At 56.3% G+C, this 19,926-nt stretch overlaps 1 protein-coding gene across 1 annotated transcript; it reads right to left on the reverse strand.

The window, feature by feature from the left end:
• Positions 1 to 630: 630 nt before the first annotated feature.
• Positions 631 to 7,467, reverse strand: LOC144954325 (uncharacterized). The gene is made up of 2 exons (XM_078884845.1): positions 4,256 to 7,467; positions 631 to 2,216 (listed from the first exon to the last, which is right to left on the reverse strand). Exon 1 carries the CDS (start codon positions 7,465 to 7,467, stop codon positions 4,288 to 4,290), a length of 3,180 nt encoding a protein of 1,059 aa, XP_078740971.1. The 3' UTR covers positions 631 to 2,216; positions 4,256 to 4,287.
• Between the last annotated feature and the right edge of the window lie 12,459 nt (positions 7,468 to 19,926).

Raw genomic sequence — 19,926 nt, forward strand, 5'->3', positions numbered from 1 at the left:
CAATGAACATCTGAATGATTCAGAGGACAACTGGATGAAAGTGTTGTGGTCAGATGAGACCAAAATGGAGCTCTTTGGTATCAACTCAACTCGCCGTGTTTGCAGGAGGAGGAATGCTGCCTATGACCCCAAGAACGCCATCCCCACCGTCAAACATGGAGGTGGAAACATTATGCTTCGTTGTTGTTCTGCTAAGAGGACACAGGACAACTTCACCGCGTCAAATGGACGATGGACGGGGCCATGTTCCGTCAAATCTTGGGTGAGGACCTCCTTCCCCTCAGCCAGGGCATTGAAAATGGGTCGTGGATGGGTATTCCAGCATGACAATGACCCAAAAACACACGGCCAAGGCAACGAAGGAGTGGCTCAAGAAGAAGCACGTTCAGGTCCTGGAGTGGCCTAGCCAGTCTCCAGACCTGAATCCCATCGAAAATCTGTGGAGGGAGCTGAAGGTTCGAGTTGCCAAACACGTCAGCCTCGAAACCTTAATGACTTGGAGAAGATCTGCAAAGAGGAGTGGTGGGACAAAATCCCTCCTGAGATGTGTGCAAACCTGGTGGCCAACTACAAGAATCGTCTGACCTCTGTGACTTCCAACAAGGGTTTTTGCCAGTTTAACACGTAGGCTTTCGCGACCAATATTGTTCATAATCAACGATTTTTGGGTTTAGATCGCGTTATTTATTCATTCTGGCGAATTGCCCGATGATGCTGGATGCAATTACCAGCGAAACGTCGTACAACTCAAATTGTAAATGTTGTGGTTCCACGCTTCAGCACACCGGTATGGGGCTAAAGCAGTGAACTATTTGTCTTTTGTCAACGTGACACTTCTTTTACTGATTGGCCGTGTCGGGTGGTGGAGGGTTTTGCCACCAAAGTATTAAATCATGTTTTGCAGAGGGGCTCAAATACCTATTTCCCTCATTAAAATGCAAATCCATTTATAACATTTTTGACATGCGTTTTTCTGGATTTTTGTTGTTGTTGTTGTTGTTCTGTCTCTCGCTGTTCAAATAAACCTACCATTCAAATTATAGACTGATCATTTCTTTGTCAGTGGGCAAACGTACAAAATCATCAAGGGATCAAATACTCACTGTAGCTTCCACACAGCAGCGTTACGCAACCGATGAAAAGATATTGGCGCTCGACTGATTCGGAGTGAGACCTCTGCTGATAAACCGGAGCCGGTCATGAGCACACTGCCCAGGTATGGGAAACTCTCCACTCTCTCCACAACTGCCCCCCCATCACCGATTGGGAGTTGTGGGGGTGGAGTGTCCGATGGTACAAAATACCCAGGCAGGTGCTTCGTTTTGGTGGGGCTGATGGTAAGGCCCCACCTCTTAGTGGCACGCTCCAGTCTCAGCAGCAGCGTCTCCAATTCCTCCTCTGAGTGAGCAGCAGTTACCAGATCATCGGCATACATAACGTGGTTGACCAATAGGGAGCCATCCCTTGACCGCACCCGGGCATCGATCAGCCCTCCCATTGTATCTGTACCAGATGGAAATTTCTCCGGTACAGCTATTGAAGGCATCACGAACTACGTGGTCGAAATTGATGTTAAAGAATGTGGGAGCCAGAGGGCATCCCTGTCGCACCCGAAGCTGTACAGGGAATGGTTCCGTGAACAGAGGGTCAAAACAACCCCGAGTGGCCACTTTAGCCAGCACCTGTGACAGGTCATAGAAGGCATCCGACTCATCGGCCTTGCCTGCATCCCTCCACGGATGTTCGTCTTCGGTGGGGGCATAAGTAACCACGACCACCACTCCTCGCCTCCGGTTGATGGGAAGGTGAGCCCAAAGCAGCCTGGGGCTTACAGCTTCCCACACCTCACCGCCACGCTCCCACGCCCCCCTCATTCTTTTGTTCAGAAGAAGAGCCACTCCCTGTTGTTTGGCAGTCTCCTGCTCCGAGTAGAGGACTGTCCACCCCTCATGGTGGCAGGAGCCAGAGCCGGTCCACCGGACCTCCAGAACGCCGCAGAGATCCAGGCGGTACCGGTCCAGCTCCCGACAGAGGAGTGGCAGCCTCTCCTCCTCCGCGGCAGTGAGCGTTCGAACATTCCACGTGGCCACACGAAGTGGTTTTTCGTTGTTTCTGGAGGAGCCCCGAGGGCGAAGATTCAATCTCCTGGCTCCGCCAAATGGGGTTTGGCCAGGAGACGTCGTAGACGCCTGTCCCCCCGGGGCCTCCGGCACGAGCTGATTCATGAGATATTTCAGTCGTGGTTTAGCGGTAAGAATTGCACACCTGCAAAAACACCTGTCCACACACTTGTACACACACACCTGTACACACACACCTGTACACACACCTGTACACACACACCTGTACACACACACCTGTACACACACACCTGTACACACACACCTGTACACACACCTGTACACACACACCTGTACACACACACGTGCACACACACCTGTACACACACCTGTACACACCTGTACACACACACCTGTACACATACACACCTGTACACACACACACACTTGTACACACACACCTGCACACACACACCTGTACACACACACCTGTACACACACACCTGTACACACACCTGTACACACACACACACACCTGTACACACACACACCTGTACACACACACCTGTACACACACACCTGTACACACACCTGTACACACACACACACACACACCTGTACACACACACACCTGTACACACACCTGTACACACACACACACTTCTACACACACCTGTACACACACCTGCACACACACTCCTGTACACACACACCTGTACACACACCTGTACACACACACACACACACACCTGTACACACACACAGACACACACCTGTACACACACCTGTACACACACACACACTTGTACACACACCTGTACACACACCTGCACACACACTCCTGCACACACACACCTGTACACACACCTGTACACACACACACACACACACCTGTACACACACTTGTACACACACACACACACACACCTGTACACACACACAGACACACACCTGTACACACACCTGTACACACACACACACTTGTACACACACCTGTACACACACCTGCACACACACTCCTGCACACACACACCTGTACACACACACCTGTACACACACACCTGTACACACACACCTGTACACACACCTGTACACACACCTGTACACACACACCTGTACACACACCTGTACACACACCTGTACACACACACACCTGCACACACACTCCTGTACACACACCTGTACACACACACACCTGCACACACACTCCTGTACACACACCTGTACACACACACACCTGTACACACACCTGTACACACACCTGCACACACACACCTGTACACACACCTGTACACACACACCTGTACACACACACCTGTACACACACCTGCACACACACACCTGTACACACACACCTGTACACACACCTGTACACACACACACACACACTTGTACACACACCTGTACACACACCTGCACACACACTCCTGTACACACACACCTGTACACACACACCTGTACACACACCTGTATACACCTGTACACACACACACCTGTACACACACACTTGCACACACACCTGTACACACACCTGTACACAATCCTGTACACACCTGTACACACACACACCTGTACACACACACCTGCACACACACCTGTACACACACTTGTACACACACCTGCACACACACACACCTGCACACACACACCTGCACACACACACCTGTACACACCTGTACACACACACACCTGTACACACACACCTGTACACACACCTGTACACACCTGTACACACACACACCTGTACACACACACCTGTACACACACCTGTACACACACACCTGTACACACCTGTACACACACACTTGCACACACACCTGTACACACACACCTGTACACACACCTGTACACACACACCTGTACACACACCTGTATACACCTGTACACACACACACCTGTACACACACACTTGCACACACACCTGTACACACACCTGTACACACACCTGTACACACACACCTGCACACACACACCTGTACACACACCTGTACACACACACACCTGTACACACACACCTGCACACACACACCTGCACACACACACCTGTACACACCTGTACACACACACACCTGTACACACACACCTGTACACACACCTGTACACACACACCTGTACACACCTGTACACACCTGTACACACACACACCTGTACACACACACCTGTACACACACCTGTACACACACACCTGTACACACCTGTACACACAGGCCCGTGAGCTGGTCTTCACTCAGCGTAACGGCGATCGCATCCCACCTCCACCACCTCCACCTCCTCCTCGTCCACCTGCACCACCTCGTCCACCACCACTTCGTCCACCACCACCACTCCGTCGTCCACCACCACCACCACCACCTCGTCTTGACGGCACAACCACCACCACCTCCTCATCCTCCGCACCACCACCACCACCACCGCCGCTGCTGTCACTGTCACCGTCACCTCCTCCACCACCTCCACCATCTCCACCTCCACCACCACCACCAGCACCTCCACCATCACCACCTCCACCATCACCGCAGGCCGTCATCCGCTTTTCCTTCTGCCTCCGATTGCAGAACCACACTCGCACCACCTCGCGCTCCAGCTGAAGCTGCTCGCCGATGGACGCGATGTCCGACGCGGCGGGCTTGGGGCACCGCAGGAAGTGCTTCTCCAGAGCCCCCTTGACCGAAACGTCGATGGAGGTCCTCTTCTTGCGCTTGCGACCCTGCGCGGCGATTTTGTCGATGCTACCGGCGCCGCATCCGACTCCTCCGCCGGAGCCCGTCGACGAGTCGTCCGCCTCCTGGAGCCACTTGCGAAGCAGGGGCCTCAGCTTGCACATGTTCTTGAAGCTCAGCTGCAGTGCCTCGAAGCGGCAGATGGTCGTCTGCGAGAAGACGCTGCCGTACAAGGTGCCCAGGGCGAGCCCCACGTCGGCCTGCGTGAAGCCCAGCTTGATGCGGCGCTGCTTGAAGTGGCGGGCGAACGTTTCCAGTTGATCGGAGGTCGGCGTTTCCTGCTGTTGTTGTTCGTGGTGGTGGTGGTGGTGGTGATGGTGGTGGTCGTGGTCGTGGTCCTGTTGATGGTGGAGCTGCTGCTGCTGCTGCTGCTGCTCCTGTAGATGTTGAGGTGGTGGTGGAGGTGGTGGTGGAGGTGGAGGTGGTGGAGGTGGTTGCTCTGTCAGGACATTGCCCAGGGCTCCATCCATCATGGTGCGTGGTAGAGTGGTGGTGGTGCTGGTGGTGGTGGCAACTGCGGTGGTGGTGGTGGTGGTCAGTGGTTGTTGTTGTTGTGGTGGTTGTGGTGGTGGTGGTGACGAGGTGCTGCTGCTGCTGCTACTGGTTGTTGATGTGGTGGTGGTGGTGGTGGTTGTGGTGGTGGTGGTGGTGACGAGTGGTAGAATATTGACAGGGGTGAGTCTAGAAGCGAGAAGTTCTTGGTGGTGGTGATGATGGTGGTGCAGTTGTTGTTGTTGGTGGTGCTGGTGGTGGTAATGCTGTAAAGTGTCGTCATCCATTTCATCGTGATGATGCTGCTGCTGCTGATGATGATGATGCTGCTGATGATGATGGTCGGATAAAATGCTGTTTTCACCGTACCCATAATTATCCATCGGATCTCCATTTGACGGCAGCTGCTGATGCTGCTGATGCACACTCCATAAAGTCTGCTGATGATGATGATGATGCTGCTGCTGCTGATGATGATGTTGATGCAATATTTCTCGTCTGCCTCCAACGATACCAACACTCACGCTGTCACCATCATCACCATCATCATCATCAGCAGTAGCAGCAGCAACCACCACACCATCAACACCACCACCGCCATCATCATCATCATCATCAGCAGCAGCTACATCATCGTCAACATCATCATCATCATCATCAGCTACGTTAGCCTGAGGGAGAGTCAGCCACTGATGAGGAGATATGGAAATCAACGGAACATGCTGCTGATGATGATGCTGCTGATGATGATGCTGCTGCTGCTGCTGATGATGCTGCTGATGATGATGATGGGGCAGGTTTAGTACCTGCCGGATAAGCTCAGGATCAGGTGGCAGGCTGTCAGTCAGATCGACGAGTTGAGGCGACAGGTCCATCATCTCATCCACATCATCATCATCATCATCGTCGTCGTCTTCCTGCTGATGTTGATGTGGTGGTTGATGTGGTGGTTGATGTTGTGGTTGATGTGGTGGTGGTGGTGGTGGTGGTTGTTGTTGTTGTCCAAGCGTCAGATCCAGACGTGACCTCGTTCCGTGAAGGTCCATCATCTCATCACCCTCACTCACATCATCATCATCATCATCATCGTCCTCCTGATGTTGTTGAGGTGGTGGTGGTGGTGGTGGTGGAGGTGGAGGTGGTGGTGGTTGTTGTTGTTGTTGTCCAAGCGTCAGATCCAGACGTGACCTCGTTCCGTGGAGTTCCATCATCTCATCCACATCATCATCATCATCATCGTCCTCCTGCTGATGTTGATGAGGTAGTGGAGGTGGTGGTGGTGGTTGTTGTTGTTGTTGTTGTCCCAGCGTCAGATCCAGACGTGACCTCGTTCCATGAAGGTCCATCATCTCACCCACATCCTCATCATCATCATCATCATCCTCCTGCTGATGATGATGAGGTGGTTGATGTGGTGGTTGATGTGGTGGTGGTTGTTGTTGTCCCAGCGTCAGATCCAGGCGTGACCTCGTTCCGTGGAGTTCCATCATCTCATCCACATCATCATCATCATCATCATCATCCTCCTGCTGATGTTGATGAGGTGGTTGATGAGGTGGTTGATGTGGTGGTTGATGTGGTGGTGGTGGTTGTTGTTGTTGTCCAAGCGTCAGATCCAGGCGTGACCTCGTTCCGTGGAGTTCCATCATCTCATCCACATCATCATCATCATCATCATCATCCTCCTGCTGATGTTGATGAGGTGGTGGTGGAGGTGGTGGTGGTTGTTGTTGTTGTTGTTGTCCCAGCGTCAGATCCAGGCGTGACCTCGTTCCGTGAAGGTCCATCATCTCACCCACATCATCATCATCATCATCATCCTCCTGCTGATGTTGATGAGGTGGTGGTGGAGGTGGTGGTGGTGGTTGTTGTTGTTGTTGTCCCAACGTCATATCCAGGCGTGACCTCGTTCCGTGGAGTTCCATCATCTCATCAACCTCACCCACATCATCATCACCCTCACCCACATCCTCATCATCATCGTCGTCCTGCTGATGTTGATGTGGTGGTGGTGGTGGTGGTTGTTGTTGTTGTCCAAGCGTCAGATCCAGGCGTGACCTCGTTCCGTGGAGTTCCATCATCTCATCCACATCATCATCACCCTCCTCCTCCTGATGATGATGACGTTGATGATGTGGTTGATGTGGAGGTGGTGGTGGTTGTTGTTGTTGTGATGGTCCCACCTCATCTTGCATCGCTTCCTCTGCGTGATCATCACCACCACCATCACCACCTTCTATCGCTGCTGCTGCTGATGCTGCTGCTGATGATGATGGTGGTTGTTGTTGTGGAGGTGGTGGCAGCGGTGATGGTGGTGGTAGTGATGGAGGTGGTGGTGGTGGTGGTGGCGGCGGTGATGATGGTGGTGGTAGTGATGGAGGTGGTGGTGATGGTGTTGGTGCTGCTGATGATGATGCTGCTGCCGTTGATGATGGTGATGATGATGGTGCTGCTGTTGATGGTGGTGATGATGATGGTGCTGCTGTTGATGGTGGTGATGATGATGATGGTGGTGGTGCTGCTGATGGCGTTGATGCTGCTGATGATGGCGGTGCTGATGGGGGGTGGTGGTGGTGGTGGTGCTGCTGCTGATATTGCTGTTGTTGTTTTTGTTGGTGATGATGATGATGATGGTGTTGATGATGTTGATGTTGTTGTTGATGGTGGTGGTGGTGGTGCTGATGGTGGTGCTGCGAGTGTCGCCATGTCGAGATCTCTGTTCAGAATGAGAGGGGGGAGGGGGGAGAGGGGAGGGGGGAGGGGGGGAGGGGGGAGGGGGGAGGGGCGAGGGGGAGAGGGGAGGGGGGAGAGGGGAGGGGGGAGGGGGGAGGGGCGAGGGGGAGAGGAGAGGGGGGAGGGGGGAGAGGAGAGAGGGGAGGGGGGAGAGGGGAAAGGGGAGGGGCGAGGGGGAAGGGGGAGAGTGGAGGGGGGAGAGGGGAAGGGGGGAGAGGGAAGGGGGAGAGTGGAGGGGGGAGAGGAGAGAGGGGAGGGGCGAGGGGGAAGGGGGAGGGGGGAGAGGGGAGGGGGGAGGGGGGAGGGGGGAGGGGGGAGAGGGGAGGGGCGAGGGGGAGAGGAGAGAGGGGAGGGGGGAGGGGGGAGGGGGGAGGGGCGAGGGGGAGAGGAGAGAGGGGAGGGGGGAGGGGGGAGGGGGGAGGGGGGAGAGGAGAGAGGGGAGGGGGAGAGGGGAAAGGGGAGGGGCGAGGGGGAAGGGGGAGAGTGGAGGGGGGAGGGGGGAAGGGGGGAGAGGGAAGGGGGAGAGTGGAGGGGGGAGAGGAGAGAGGGGAGGGGCGAGGGGGAAGGGGGAGGGGGGAGGGGGGAGAGGGGAGGGGGGAGAGGGGAGGGGGGAAGGGGGGAGAGGGGAGGGGGGGAGGGAGAAAGAGGGGGGGAGAGGGGGGAGGGAGAGGGGGGAGGGAGAGGGGGGAGGGAGAGAGGGGGGAGGGAGAAAGAGGGAGGGAGAAGGGGGAGAGAGAGGGGGGGGGGGGATATAGAAATTGGGGGAGAAAAGGGGAGAGGGGAGGGGGGTGAGAGAGAGGGGGAGAAGATTTTACACACACACACAACCACACAGTGTGTGTGTGTGTCTGTGTGTGTGTCTGTGTGTGTCTGTGTGTGTGTCTGTGTGTGTGTCTGTGTGTGTCTGTGTGTGTGTCTGTGTGTGTGTCTGTGTTGTCTGTGTGTGTGTGTATGTCTGTGTGGTTGTGTGTGTGTGTGTCTGTGTGTGTCTGTGTGTGAGTCTGTGTTGTCTGTGTGTGTGTCTGTGTGTGTCTGTTGTGTGTCTGTGTGTGTGTCTGTGTCTGTGTGTGTGTGTCTGTGTCTGTGTGTGTGTCTGTGTGTGTGTCTGTGTGTGTCTGTGTGTGTGTGTCTGTGTGTGTGTGTCTGTGTGTGTCTGTGTGTCTGTGTGTGTCTGTGTGTGTGTCTGTGTGTGTCTGTGTGTGTGTCTGTGTGTGTCTGTCTGTGTCTGTGTGTGTGTGTCTGTGTCTGTGTGTGTGTCTGTGTGTGTGTGTGTCTGTGTGTGTCTGTCTGTGTCTGTGTGTGTGTGTCTGTGTGTGTGTGTCTGTGTCTGTGTGTGTCTGTGTGTGTGTCTGTGTGTGTCTGTGTGTGTGTCTGTGTGTGTCTGTCTGTGTCTGTGTGTGTGTGTCTGTGTGTGTGTGTCTGTGTCTGTGTGTGTGTCTGTGTGTGTCTGTGTGTGTGTCTGTGTGTGTGTCCGGCAAAACAACCCCCTACCTCCTCGCGGTGCCGGACGGGCAACGCTGTCGTGGGCAGTGCTGTGGGGGGAGGGCCAATGCCCATTGGCCCTCTCCCCTCATGGCGTCTGTGACCACCACAGTGGCTAAACGGGGGCTCTGGACGGGTGCTAGGGGCTGGTAACCCCTCCACCTTCAATTAACCACCACTAAACTACGAATTAAACATAAATATGTAACTAATAAGCTTGTGCCGGAGGCCCCGGGGGGACAGGCTTCTATGACGTCTACCTGGCCAAACTCCATTTGTCGGAGCCAGGAGATTGAATCTTCACCCTCGGGGCTCCTCCAGAAACAACGAAAAACCACTGCGGGTGGCCACGTGGAATGTTCGAACGCTCACTGCGGAGGAGGAGAGGCTGCCACTCCTCTGTCGGGAGCTAGACGGGTACCGTCTGGATCTCTGTGTCATTCAGGAGGTCCGGTGGACCGGTTCTGGCTCCTGCCACCATGAGGGGTGGACAGTCCTCTACTCGGGGCATGAGACTGCCAAACAACAGGGTGTGGCTCGTCTTCTGAACAAAAGAATGAAAGGGGCGTGGGAGCGTGGCGGTGAGGTGTGGGAAGCTGTAAGCCCCAGGCTACTTTGGGCTCGCTTTCCCATCAACCGGAGGCGAGGAGTGGTGGTCGTGGTTACTTATGCCTCCACCAAAGACGAACATCCGTGGAGGGATGCAGGCAAAGCCGATGAGTCAGATGCCTTCTATGACCTCCTGTCACAGGTGCTGGCTAAAGTGGCCACTCGGGACAGAGTCATCTTGTTGGGTGACTTCAATGCCCGAGTTGGTCATGATGCTGGCACCTGGTCTGGAGTGATTGGAAGGCATGGGCCAGATCAGCTCAATAACAACGGTAGGAGGCTGCTAGATTTTTGTGCAGCCCATGGGCTTGTAATTACCAACACGCTGTTCCGGCATCGGCGCATCCACACAACATCATGGATGCATGCCGGGTCCAAGCAAGAACATCTGCTGGACTACATAGTGACGGACCAGCGGATGCGAGCCCATGTCCTTGACACCAGGACCTACCGTGGAGCTGATCTGCCCTCTGACCATGGACTAGTCATCTGTAAGATGCGCCTGCCATTCTTCCACTCCAGTGGTGGGTGTACACCCAGGACCCCATTCCAACCAAAAGTGGCCTGGTCTCAGCTAGCTGATGAAAGTTGCAAGCGAGAATTTCATCATCGCTTGCAGCTGGGGTTGGCATCGTCCCCCACTCCTCCTGATGTCGAGGGTAAATTGGCGAGGTTTAGGACTGTGACTCATGCAGCTGCAATGGCTGCTTTGGGTACGCGGTCCAGACACGCGGTCCAGACCTCCCCAGAGACCCTGGCTGACAGAGGAGGTGTTCAGGATGGTTGAGAAAAAGCGACAGGCCCACTCTCATCAGCTACAGCATCCCACGTCAGAGAATGAGGAGGTTTACCGCAGCCTTCGCTCGGAGGTTCGGAGAGCCGTAAGGCGCTGCAAGGATGGGTGGTGGTCGCGGGTTGCTGAGGAGATGGAGTCTGCCTCAGTGGCCCGCGATCACAAATCACTCTTTAACTCCATCAACAAAGTAACCTGCAGCGCCACCCCTATCACCATCATTAGGGGAAAAAAGGTGATCCAATCTCCGACCCCCAGGAACAGGTTCGCAGATTTGCTGAGCATTTCTGTGAGGTCCTGGGGGAGGGAAAATCTCTCAGCCAGGAAAACATCGTGGCACAAAGTGGGGATGACCCTGCTGAGGCTGCGGTGCCTCAAATATTGGAAGAGGTCACCCCCTGTGAGTGGCTGGCTGAGGTGCCATCTGTTGAGGAAGTACTGAAGGCGATCCAGAGTCTGAGACCAGGAAGAGATGATCTCCCAAGCGAAATGCTGAGGGAGGGTGGCGTTTGTGCACAGACTGCCCTACATGACATCATATCAACAGTCTGGACCACTGGACGGGTTCCGCAGGTCTGGAAGGATGCCCTGGTGGTCCCCCTCTTTAAGAAGGGGGACCGCACAGACTGTAACAACTACAGGGGCATCTCACTCCTCAGTGTGAGGCCGGGAAAGGTCCTGGCAAGGATTATTCAACATCGCCTTGCCAGGCACGCTGAGGAGAGGCTTGCGGAGCCCCAATGCGGTTTCAGGAAAGGGCGGTCCTGCACAGATGCCATATTTTCTGTCCGTCTGCTCCAGCAGAGGTGTAGGGAATTCCAACAAGACCTCCATCTCTGCTTTATTGACCTGGTCAAGGCCTATGATACCATCAGTAGGCCTGGGCTCTGGGTTGTTCTTCGTGCTTTCGGAGTCCCTGACCCTCTGCTCACGATCATTAAGGACCGAGAGAGTGAGCGAGAGAGCGACCGAGAGAGCGAGCGAGAGAGCGAGCTAGAGGGGGAGTTTACATAAAGCAAAGTTATAAAAAAAAAGAGAGAGTGGGGGAGAGAGAGAGAGAGTGGGAGAGAGAGAGAGTGTGTTGGTTATCGTGATAATTGCTTTGTTTCGTATCGGTTGGGAGAGAGAGGTGAGTGAGGGGGAGAGACATGGGGAGATGAGGGAGAGAGATGAGAGGGAGATGGGGAGAGAGGGGGGGGGGGGAATGGGAGAGAGGGGGGGGGAATGGGGGGACAGAGGGGGGAGATGGGGGAGAGAGGGGGGGGGAATGGGGGGGGAGAGGGGGGGATGGGGGAGAGAGGGGGGGGAGATGGGAGAGAGGGGGGGGAGATGAAGGGAGAGGGGGGGGGGAGAGGGGGGGATGGGGGGAGAGAGGGGGGGGGGAGATGGGGAGAGAGGGGGGGGAGATGGGAGAGAGGGGGGGGAGATGGGAGAGAGGGGGGGGAGATGGGGGAGAGAGGGGGGGAGAGGGGAGGGGGGGGAGATGGGGAGAGAGGGGGGGAGATGGGGGAGAGAGGGGGGAGAGATGAAGGGAGAGGGGGGGGAGATGGGAGAGGGGGGGGAGATGGGAGAGAGAGGGGGGGAGATGAAGGGAGAGGGGGGGGGGAGAGGGGGGGATGAGGGGAGAGAGGGGGGGGGAGATGGGAGAGAGGGGGGGAGATGGGAGAGATGGGGGGAGATGGGAGAGAGGGGGGGAGATGGGAGAGAGGGGGGGGAGAGGGGAGGGGGGGGGGAGATGGGAGAGAGGGGGGAGATGGGGGGAGAGAGGGGGGGAGAGATGAAGGGAGAGGGGGGGGAGATGGGAGAGGGGGGGGAGATGGAGAGAGAGGGGGGGAGATGAAGGGAGAGGGGGGGGGGAGAGGGGGGGATGGGGGGGAGAGAGGGGGGGAGATGGGAGAGAGGGGGGGAGATGGGAGAGAGGGGGGGAGATGGGAGAGAGAGGGGGGAGATGGGAGAGAGGGGGGGGAGATGGGAGAGAGGGGGGGAGATGGGAGAGAGGGGGGAGATGGGGAGAGAGGGGGGGGAGATGGGAGAGAAGGGGGGGAGATGGGAGAGAGGGGGGGAGATGGGAGAGGGGGGGGGGGAGAGGGGGGGGATGGAGAGAGGGGGGGAGATGGGAGAGAGGGGGGGGAGATGGGAGAGAGGGGGGGGAGATGGGAGAGAGGGGGGGAGATGGGAGAGAGGGGGGGGAGATGGGAGAGAGGGGGGAGATGGGAGAGAGGGGGGGAGATGGGAGAGAGGGGGGGGAGATGGGAGAGAGGGGGGGAGATGGGGGGAGAGGGGGGGAGATGGGGGGAGAGGGGGGGGAAATGGGAGAGAGAGGGGGGGTGAGATGGGGGAGGGAGGTGGGGGAGGGGGAGATGGGGGGAGAGGGGGGGGAATGGGAGAGTGAGGGGGGGGGAATGGGAGAGAAGGGGGGGGGGAGATGGGGGGAGAGAGGGGGGGGAGATGGGGGGAGGGGGGGAGGATGGGGGGGAGAGGGGGGGGGAGAGGGGGGGGGAGAGGGGGGGGGTGGGGGTGAGAGAGGGGGGAGATGGGGGGAGAGGGGGGGGAATGGGGTGAGAGGGGGGGGGAGTGGGGGAGAGGGGGGGGAGAAGGGGGGGATGGGGGGAGAGAGGGGGGGGAGGTGGGGGAGGGGGAGATGGGGGGGTGGGGGGGGGTTGGGTGAGAGAGGGGGGGGAATGGGAGAGAAAGGGGGGGGGAGATGGGGGGAGAGTGGGGGGGGAGATGGGGGGAGGGGGGGAGATGGGGGAGAGTGGGGGGGGGAGTGGGGGGGGTGAGGGGGGGGTGGGGGTGAGGAGGGGGGGAGATGGGGGGTGAGGGGGGGGGAATGGGAGTGTGGGGGGGGGAGATGGGGGTGTGGGGGGGGGAGAGGGGGGGGATGGGGGGAGTGAGGGGGGGGGAGGTGGGGGGTGGGGAGATGGGGGGTGAGGGGGGGGAAATGGGAGAGAAAGGGGGGGGGGGAGTGGGGGAGAGAGGGGGGGGAGATGGGGGAGAGGGGGGGAGATGGGAGATGGGGGGAGAGTGGGGGGAGATGGAGAGAGGGGGGGGGAGAGATGGGGGAGAGAGGGGGGGGAAGAGGGGGGGGGAGGGGTGGGTGGGGGTGAGGAGGGGGGAGATGGGGGGTGAGGGGGGGGAATGGGAGGAGAGGGGGGGGGGAGATGGGGGAGAGGGGGGGGGGAGAGGGGGGGGATGGGGGGGAGAGGGGGGGGGGGTGGGGGATGGGGAGATGGGGGGAGAGGGGGGGGAATGGGAGAGAAGGGGGGGGGGAGATGGGGGAGGAGGGGGGGGTGATGGGGGTGAGGGGGGGGTGGGGATGGGGGGGAGTGATGGGGGGAGATGGAAGTGTGGGGGGGGTGAGATGGGGGAGTGAGGGGGGGGGGAAGGGGGGGGGGAGTGGGGGGGAGTGGGGGGAGAGAGGGGGGGGGGTGTGGGGGGTGAGGGGGGGAATGGGAGAGAAGGGGGGGGGGAGATGGGGGGGGGGGGGGGAGATGGGGGAGTGGGGGGGAGATGGGAGATGGGGGGGGATGGGGGGGAGATGGAGTGTGGGGGGGTGAGATGGGGGTGAGTGGGGGGGGGGGGGATGGGGGGGGGGATGGGGGGGAGAGTGGGGGGAGAGTGGGGGGGGGTGATGGGGGGTGAGGGGGGGGGAGATGGGGGGAGAGATGGGGGGAGAGTGGGGGGAGTGGTTGAGTGGGGGGGAGAGATGGGGGGTGAGGGGGGGGGGGGGAAGGGGGGGGGTGATGGGGGGGAGTGATGGGGGGAGAGAGGGGGGGGGGAGTGGGGGGGAGTGGGGGGGGGGTGATGGGGGGAGTGTGGGGGGAGAGATGGGGGGAGATGGAAGAGAGGGGGGGGGTGAGATGGGGGGAGAGGGGGGGGGGGAAGGGGGGGGGAGATGGGGGGAGAGATGGGGGGAGAGAGGGGGGGGGGGGTAGATGAGAGATGGGGGGGAGAGATGGGGGGGAGAGGGGGGGGGTAATTTCTCGAGACGCCGCGGTGGTTGCCATGGTGACTCCTCCAGGGGAGACAAAGGCGGCCGCGGCGGCGCGAGGCGTGAATAGGAATTCCCAGAATGCATCGCGGCGCCTTTCAATATCGCGACCCTTGACCCAGAGATCCCACACGGAGGACACAAAGGTAGTGACAAAGCTCCCCCGTGTAGCCTCTAGCAAGGCTGTAGGGGCAAGTGCTGTCACACACACAGACAAAGCTCCCCCGTGTAGCCTCTAGCAGGGCTGTAGGGGCAAGTGCTGTTACACACAGACGCAGACAAAGCTCCCCCGTGTAGCCTCTAGCAGGCTGTAGGGGCAAGTGCTGTTACACACAGACACAGACAAAGCTCCCCCGTGTAGCCTCTAGCAGGCTGTGGGGGCAAGTGCTGTTACAAACACACAGACAAAGCTCCCCGTGTAGCTTCTAGCAGGCTGTAGGGGCAAGTGCTGTTACACACACACAGACAAAGCTCCCGCAGGTAGCCTCTAGCAGGCTGTAGGGGCAAGTGCTGTTACACACACACAGACAAAGCTCCCCCGTGTAGCCTCTAGCAGGCTGTAGGGGCAAGTGCTGTCACACACACAGACAAAGCTCCCCGTGTAGCTTCTAGCAGGGCTGTAGGGGCAAGTGCTGTTACACACACAGACAAAGCTCCCCCAGGTAGCCTCTAGCAGGCTGTAGGGGCAAGTGCTGTTACACACACACATAGACAAAGCTCCCCCGTGTAGCCTCTAGCAGGCTGTAGGGGCAAGTGCTGTTACACACACACAGACAAAGCTCCCCCAGGTAGCCTCTAGCAGGCTGTAGGGGCAAGTGCTGTTACACACACAGACAAAGCTCCCCCGTGTAGCTTCTAGCAGGGCTGCAGGGGCAAGTGCTGTCACACACACACAGACAAAGCTCCCCCAGGTAGCCTCTAGCAGGGCTGTAGGGGCAAGTGCTGTTATACACAGACACAGACAAAGCTCCCCCGTGTAGCCTCTAGCAGGCCGTAGGGGCAAGTGCTGTTCTCCCCAGTGCTAGCGATTTCACTACACCACCACCACCACCGCTATACCACGTAACTCATTTGAGGTTGAGTCGACCTAGAGGAGGGTGCAGGATGGGGTTCAGAGATTGGTTCTTAGCCACTGATCTTGGCCGTGAGTGAGTCTGTGAGTGAGTCTCTGAGTGAGTCTTTGAGTGAGACTGTGAGTGAGTCTGTGAGTATGTGAGTGAGTCTCTGAGTGAGTCTCTAAGTGAGTCTGTGAGTGAGTCTCTGAGTGAGTCTGTGTGTGAGTCTCTGAGTGAGTCTCTGTGTGAGTCTCTGTGTGAGTCTCCATGTGAGTCACTGAGTGAGTCTCTGAGTGAGTCTGTGAGTGAGTCTCTGAGTGAGTCTCTGAGTGAGTCTTTGAGTGAGACTGTGAGTGAGTCTGTGAGTATGTGAGTGAGTCTCTGAGTGAGTCTCTAAGTGAGTCTGTGAGTGAGTCTCTGAGTGAGTCTGTGTGTGAGTCTCTGAGTGAGTCTCTGTGTGAGTCTCTGTGTGAGTCTCCATGTGAGTCACTGAGTGAGTCTCTGAGTGAGTCTGTGAGTGAGTCTCTGAGTGAGTCTCTGAGTGAGTCTTTGAGTGAGACTGTGAGTGAGTCTGTGAGTATGTGAGTGAGTCTCTGAGTGAGTCTCTAAGTGAGTCTGTGAGTGAGTCTCTGAGTGAGTCTGTGTGTGAGTCTCTGAGTGAGTCTCTGTGTGAGTCTCCATGTGAGTCACTGAGTGAGTCTCTGAGTGAGTATGTGAGTGAGTCTGTGAGTGAGTCTGTGAGTGAGTCTCTGAGTGAGTCTGTGAGTGAGTCTCTGAGTGAGTCTCTGAGTGAGTCTCTGAATGAGTCTGTGAGTGAGTCTCTGAGTGAGTCTCTGTGTGAGTCTCCATGTGAGTCACTGAGTGAGTCTCTGAGTGAGTCTGTGAGTGAGTCTCTGAGTGAGTCTCTGAGTGAGTCTTTGAGTGAGACTGTGAGTGAGTCTGTGAGTATGTGAGTGAGTCTCTGAGTGAGTCTCTAAGTGAGTCTGTGAGTGAGTCTCTGAGTGAGTCTGTGTGTGAGTCTCTGAGTGAGTCTCTGTGTGAGTCTCCATGTGAGTCACTGAGTGAGTCTCTGAGTGAGTATGTGAGTGAGTCTGTGAGTGAGTCTGTGAGTGAGTCTCTGAGTGAGTCTGTGAGTGAGTCTCTGAGTGAGTCTCTGAGTGAGTCTCTGAATGAGTCTGTGAGTGAGTCTCTGAGTGAGTCTCTGTGAGTGAGTCTCTGAGTGAGTCTCTGAGTGAGTCTCTGTGAGTGAGTCTGTGAGTGAGTCTCTGGTGAGTCTCTGAGTGAGTGAGTCTCTGAGTGAGTGAGTCTCTGAGTGAGTCTCTGAGTGAGTCTGTGAGTGAGTCTCTGAGTGAGTCTGTGAGTGAGTCTTTGAATGAGTCTGTGAGTGAGTATCTGAGTGAGTCTCCCAATGAGTCTGTGAGTGAGTCTGTGAGTGAGTCTCTGAGTGAGTCTGTGAGTGAGTCTCTGAGTGAGTCTGTGTGAGTCACTGAGTGAGTCTGTGAGTGAGTCTCTGAGTAAGTCTGTGAGTGAGTCTCTGAGTGAGTCTGTGAGTGAGTCTGTGAGTGAGTCTCTGGGTGAGTTTCTTTGTGAGTCTGTGAGTGAGTCTCTGAGTGAGTCTCTGAGTGAGTCTTTGAGTGAGACTGTGAGTGAGTCTGTGAGTATGTGAGTGAGTCTCTGAGTGAGTCTCTAAGTGAGTCTGTGAGTGAGTCTCTGAGTGAGTCTGTGTGTGAGTCTCTGAGTGAGTCTCTGTGTGAGTCTCCATGTGAGTCACTGAGTGAGTCTCTGAGTGAGTATGTGAGTGAGTCTGTGAGTGAGTCTGTGAGTGAGTCTCTGAGTGAGTCTGTGAGTGAGTCTCTGAGTGAGTCTCTGAGTGAGTCTCTGAATGAGTCTGTGAGTGAGTCTCTGAGTGAGTCTCTGTGAGTGAGTCTCTGAGTGAGTCTCTGAGTGAGTCTCTGTTAGTGAGTCTGTGAGTGAGTCTCTGGGGTGAGTCTCTGAGTGAGTGAGTCTCTGAGTGAGTGAGTCTCTGAGTGAGTCTCTGAGTGAGTCTGTGAGTGAGTCTCTGAGTGAGTCTGTGAGTGAGTCTTTGAATGAGTCTGTGAGTGAGTCTCTGAGTGAGTCTCCCAATGAGTCTGTGAGTGAGTCTGTGAGTGAGTCTCTGAGTGAGTCTGTGAGTGAGTCTCTGAGTGAGTCTGTGTGAGTCACTGAGTGAGTCTGTGAGTGAGTCTCTGAGTAAGTCTGTGAGTGAGTCTCTGAGTGAGTCTGTGAGTGAGTCTGTGAGTGAGTCTCTGGGTGAGTTTCTTTGTGAGTCTGTGAGTGAGTCTCTGAGTGAGTCTGTGAGTGAGTCTGTGAGTGAGTCTCTGTGTGAGTCTCTGAGTGAGTCTCTGTGTGAGTCTGTTAGTGAGTCTGTGAGTGAGTCTCTGAGTATCTGAGTGAGTCTCTGAGTGAGTGAGTCTGTGAGTGAGTCTCTGAGGGAGTCTGTGAGTGAGTCTCTGAGTGAGTCTCTGAGGGAGTCTGTGAGTGAGTCTCTGAGGGAGTGAGTCTGTGAGTGAGTCTCTGAGTGAGTGAGTCTCTGAGTGAGTCTCTGAGGGAGTCTGTGAGTGAGTCTCTGAGGGAGTGAGTCTGTGAGTGAGTCTCTGAGTGAGTCTCTGAGTGAGTCTGTGAGTGAGTCTGTGAGTGAGTCTGTGAGTGAGTCTCTGAGTGAGTGATTATCTGAGTGAGTGAGTCTGTGTGAGCCTCTGTGTGAGTCACTGTGAGTCTGTGTACGAGTCTGTACGTCTATGTGAGTCTCTGTGCATTGGTATAGCGGCCTCTTGTGGCCAATCCTCTGTACTGCATTACATCGAGATCATTACAGAGGATGGGAAGGTCATGTCTCCTTCACACATCCCGTCAGCGTCACGCACTCACTCACTCACCCACTCACTCACTCACTCACCCACTCACTCACTCACTTACCCACCCACCCACCCACTCATTCATTCACCCACTCACTCACTCACTCACCCACTCACTCACTCACTTACCCACCCACCCACTCATTCATTCACCCACCCACCCACTCACTCACCCACTCACTCACTTACCCACCCACCCACTCATTCATTCACCCACCCACCCACTCACTCACCCACTCACTCACTCACTTACCCACCCACCCACTCATTCATTCACCCACTCACCCACCCACTCACTCACCCACTCACTCACTCACTCACCCACTCACTCACTCACTTACCCACCCACCCACTCATTCATTCACCCACTGACCCACCCACTCACTCACCCACTCACTCACTCACTCACCCACCCACTCACTCACCCACTCACTCACTCACTCACCCACCCACCCACTCATTCATTCACACACTCACCCACCCACCCACTCACTCACCCACTCACTCACTCACTCACCCACCCACTCACTCACCCACTCACTCACTCACTCACCCACTCACCCACCCACCCACCCACTCACCCACCCACTCACTCACCCACTCACCCACCCACCCACTCACTCACCCACTTACTCACCCACCCACTCACTCACTCACCCACCCACTCACTCAGTCTCCCATAGACTTCAATGTTAAAGTCTCCCATAGACTTCAATGTTAAAGTCTTCCATAGACTTCAATGTAAAGTATCCCAATCCCCTATTAGATTACATTGCTAAGGTACCCGGATGTTCAATCCCTATTAGATTACATTGCAAAGAACCCGGATGTCTAATCCCCTATTAGATTACATTTCAAAGTACCCGGATGTCTAATCCCCTATTAGATTACATTTCAAAGTACCCGGATGTCCAATCCCCTATTAGATTACATTGCAAAGTACCCGGATGTCCAATCCCCTATTAGATTACATTGCAAAGTACCCGGATGTCCAATCCCCTATTAGATTACATTGCAAAGTACCCGGATGTCCAATCCCCTATTAGATTACATTTCAAAGAACCCGGATGTCCAATCCCATATTAGATTACATTTCA

The sequence above is a fragment of the Lampetra fluviatilis genome, unplaced genomic scaffold (assembly GCF_964198595.1).
Source record: "Lampetra fluviatilis unplaced genomic scaffold, kcLamFluv1.1 SCAFFOLD_976, whole genome shotgun sequence".
Lineage (NCBI taxonomy): Eukaryota > Metazoa > Chordata > Hyperoartia > Petromyzontiformes > Petromyzontidae > Lampetra > Lampetra fluviatilis.

What these genes read in the sequence shown, in the direction of transcription:
- LOC144954325 (XM_078884845.1), bottom strand. Translation starts at nt 7,467, where the DNA reads ATGCAAGATGAGGTGGGACCATCACAACAACAACAACCACCACCACCT.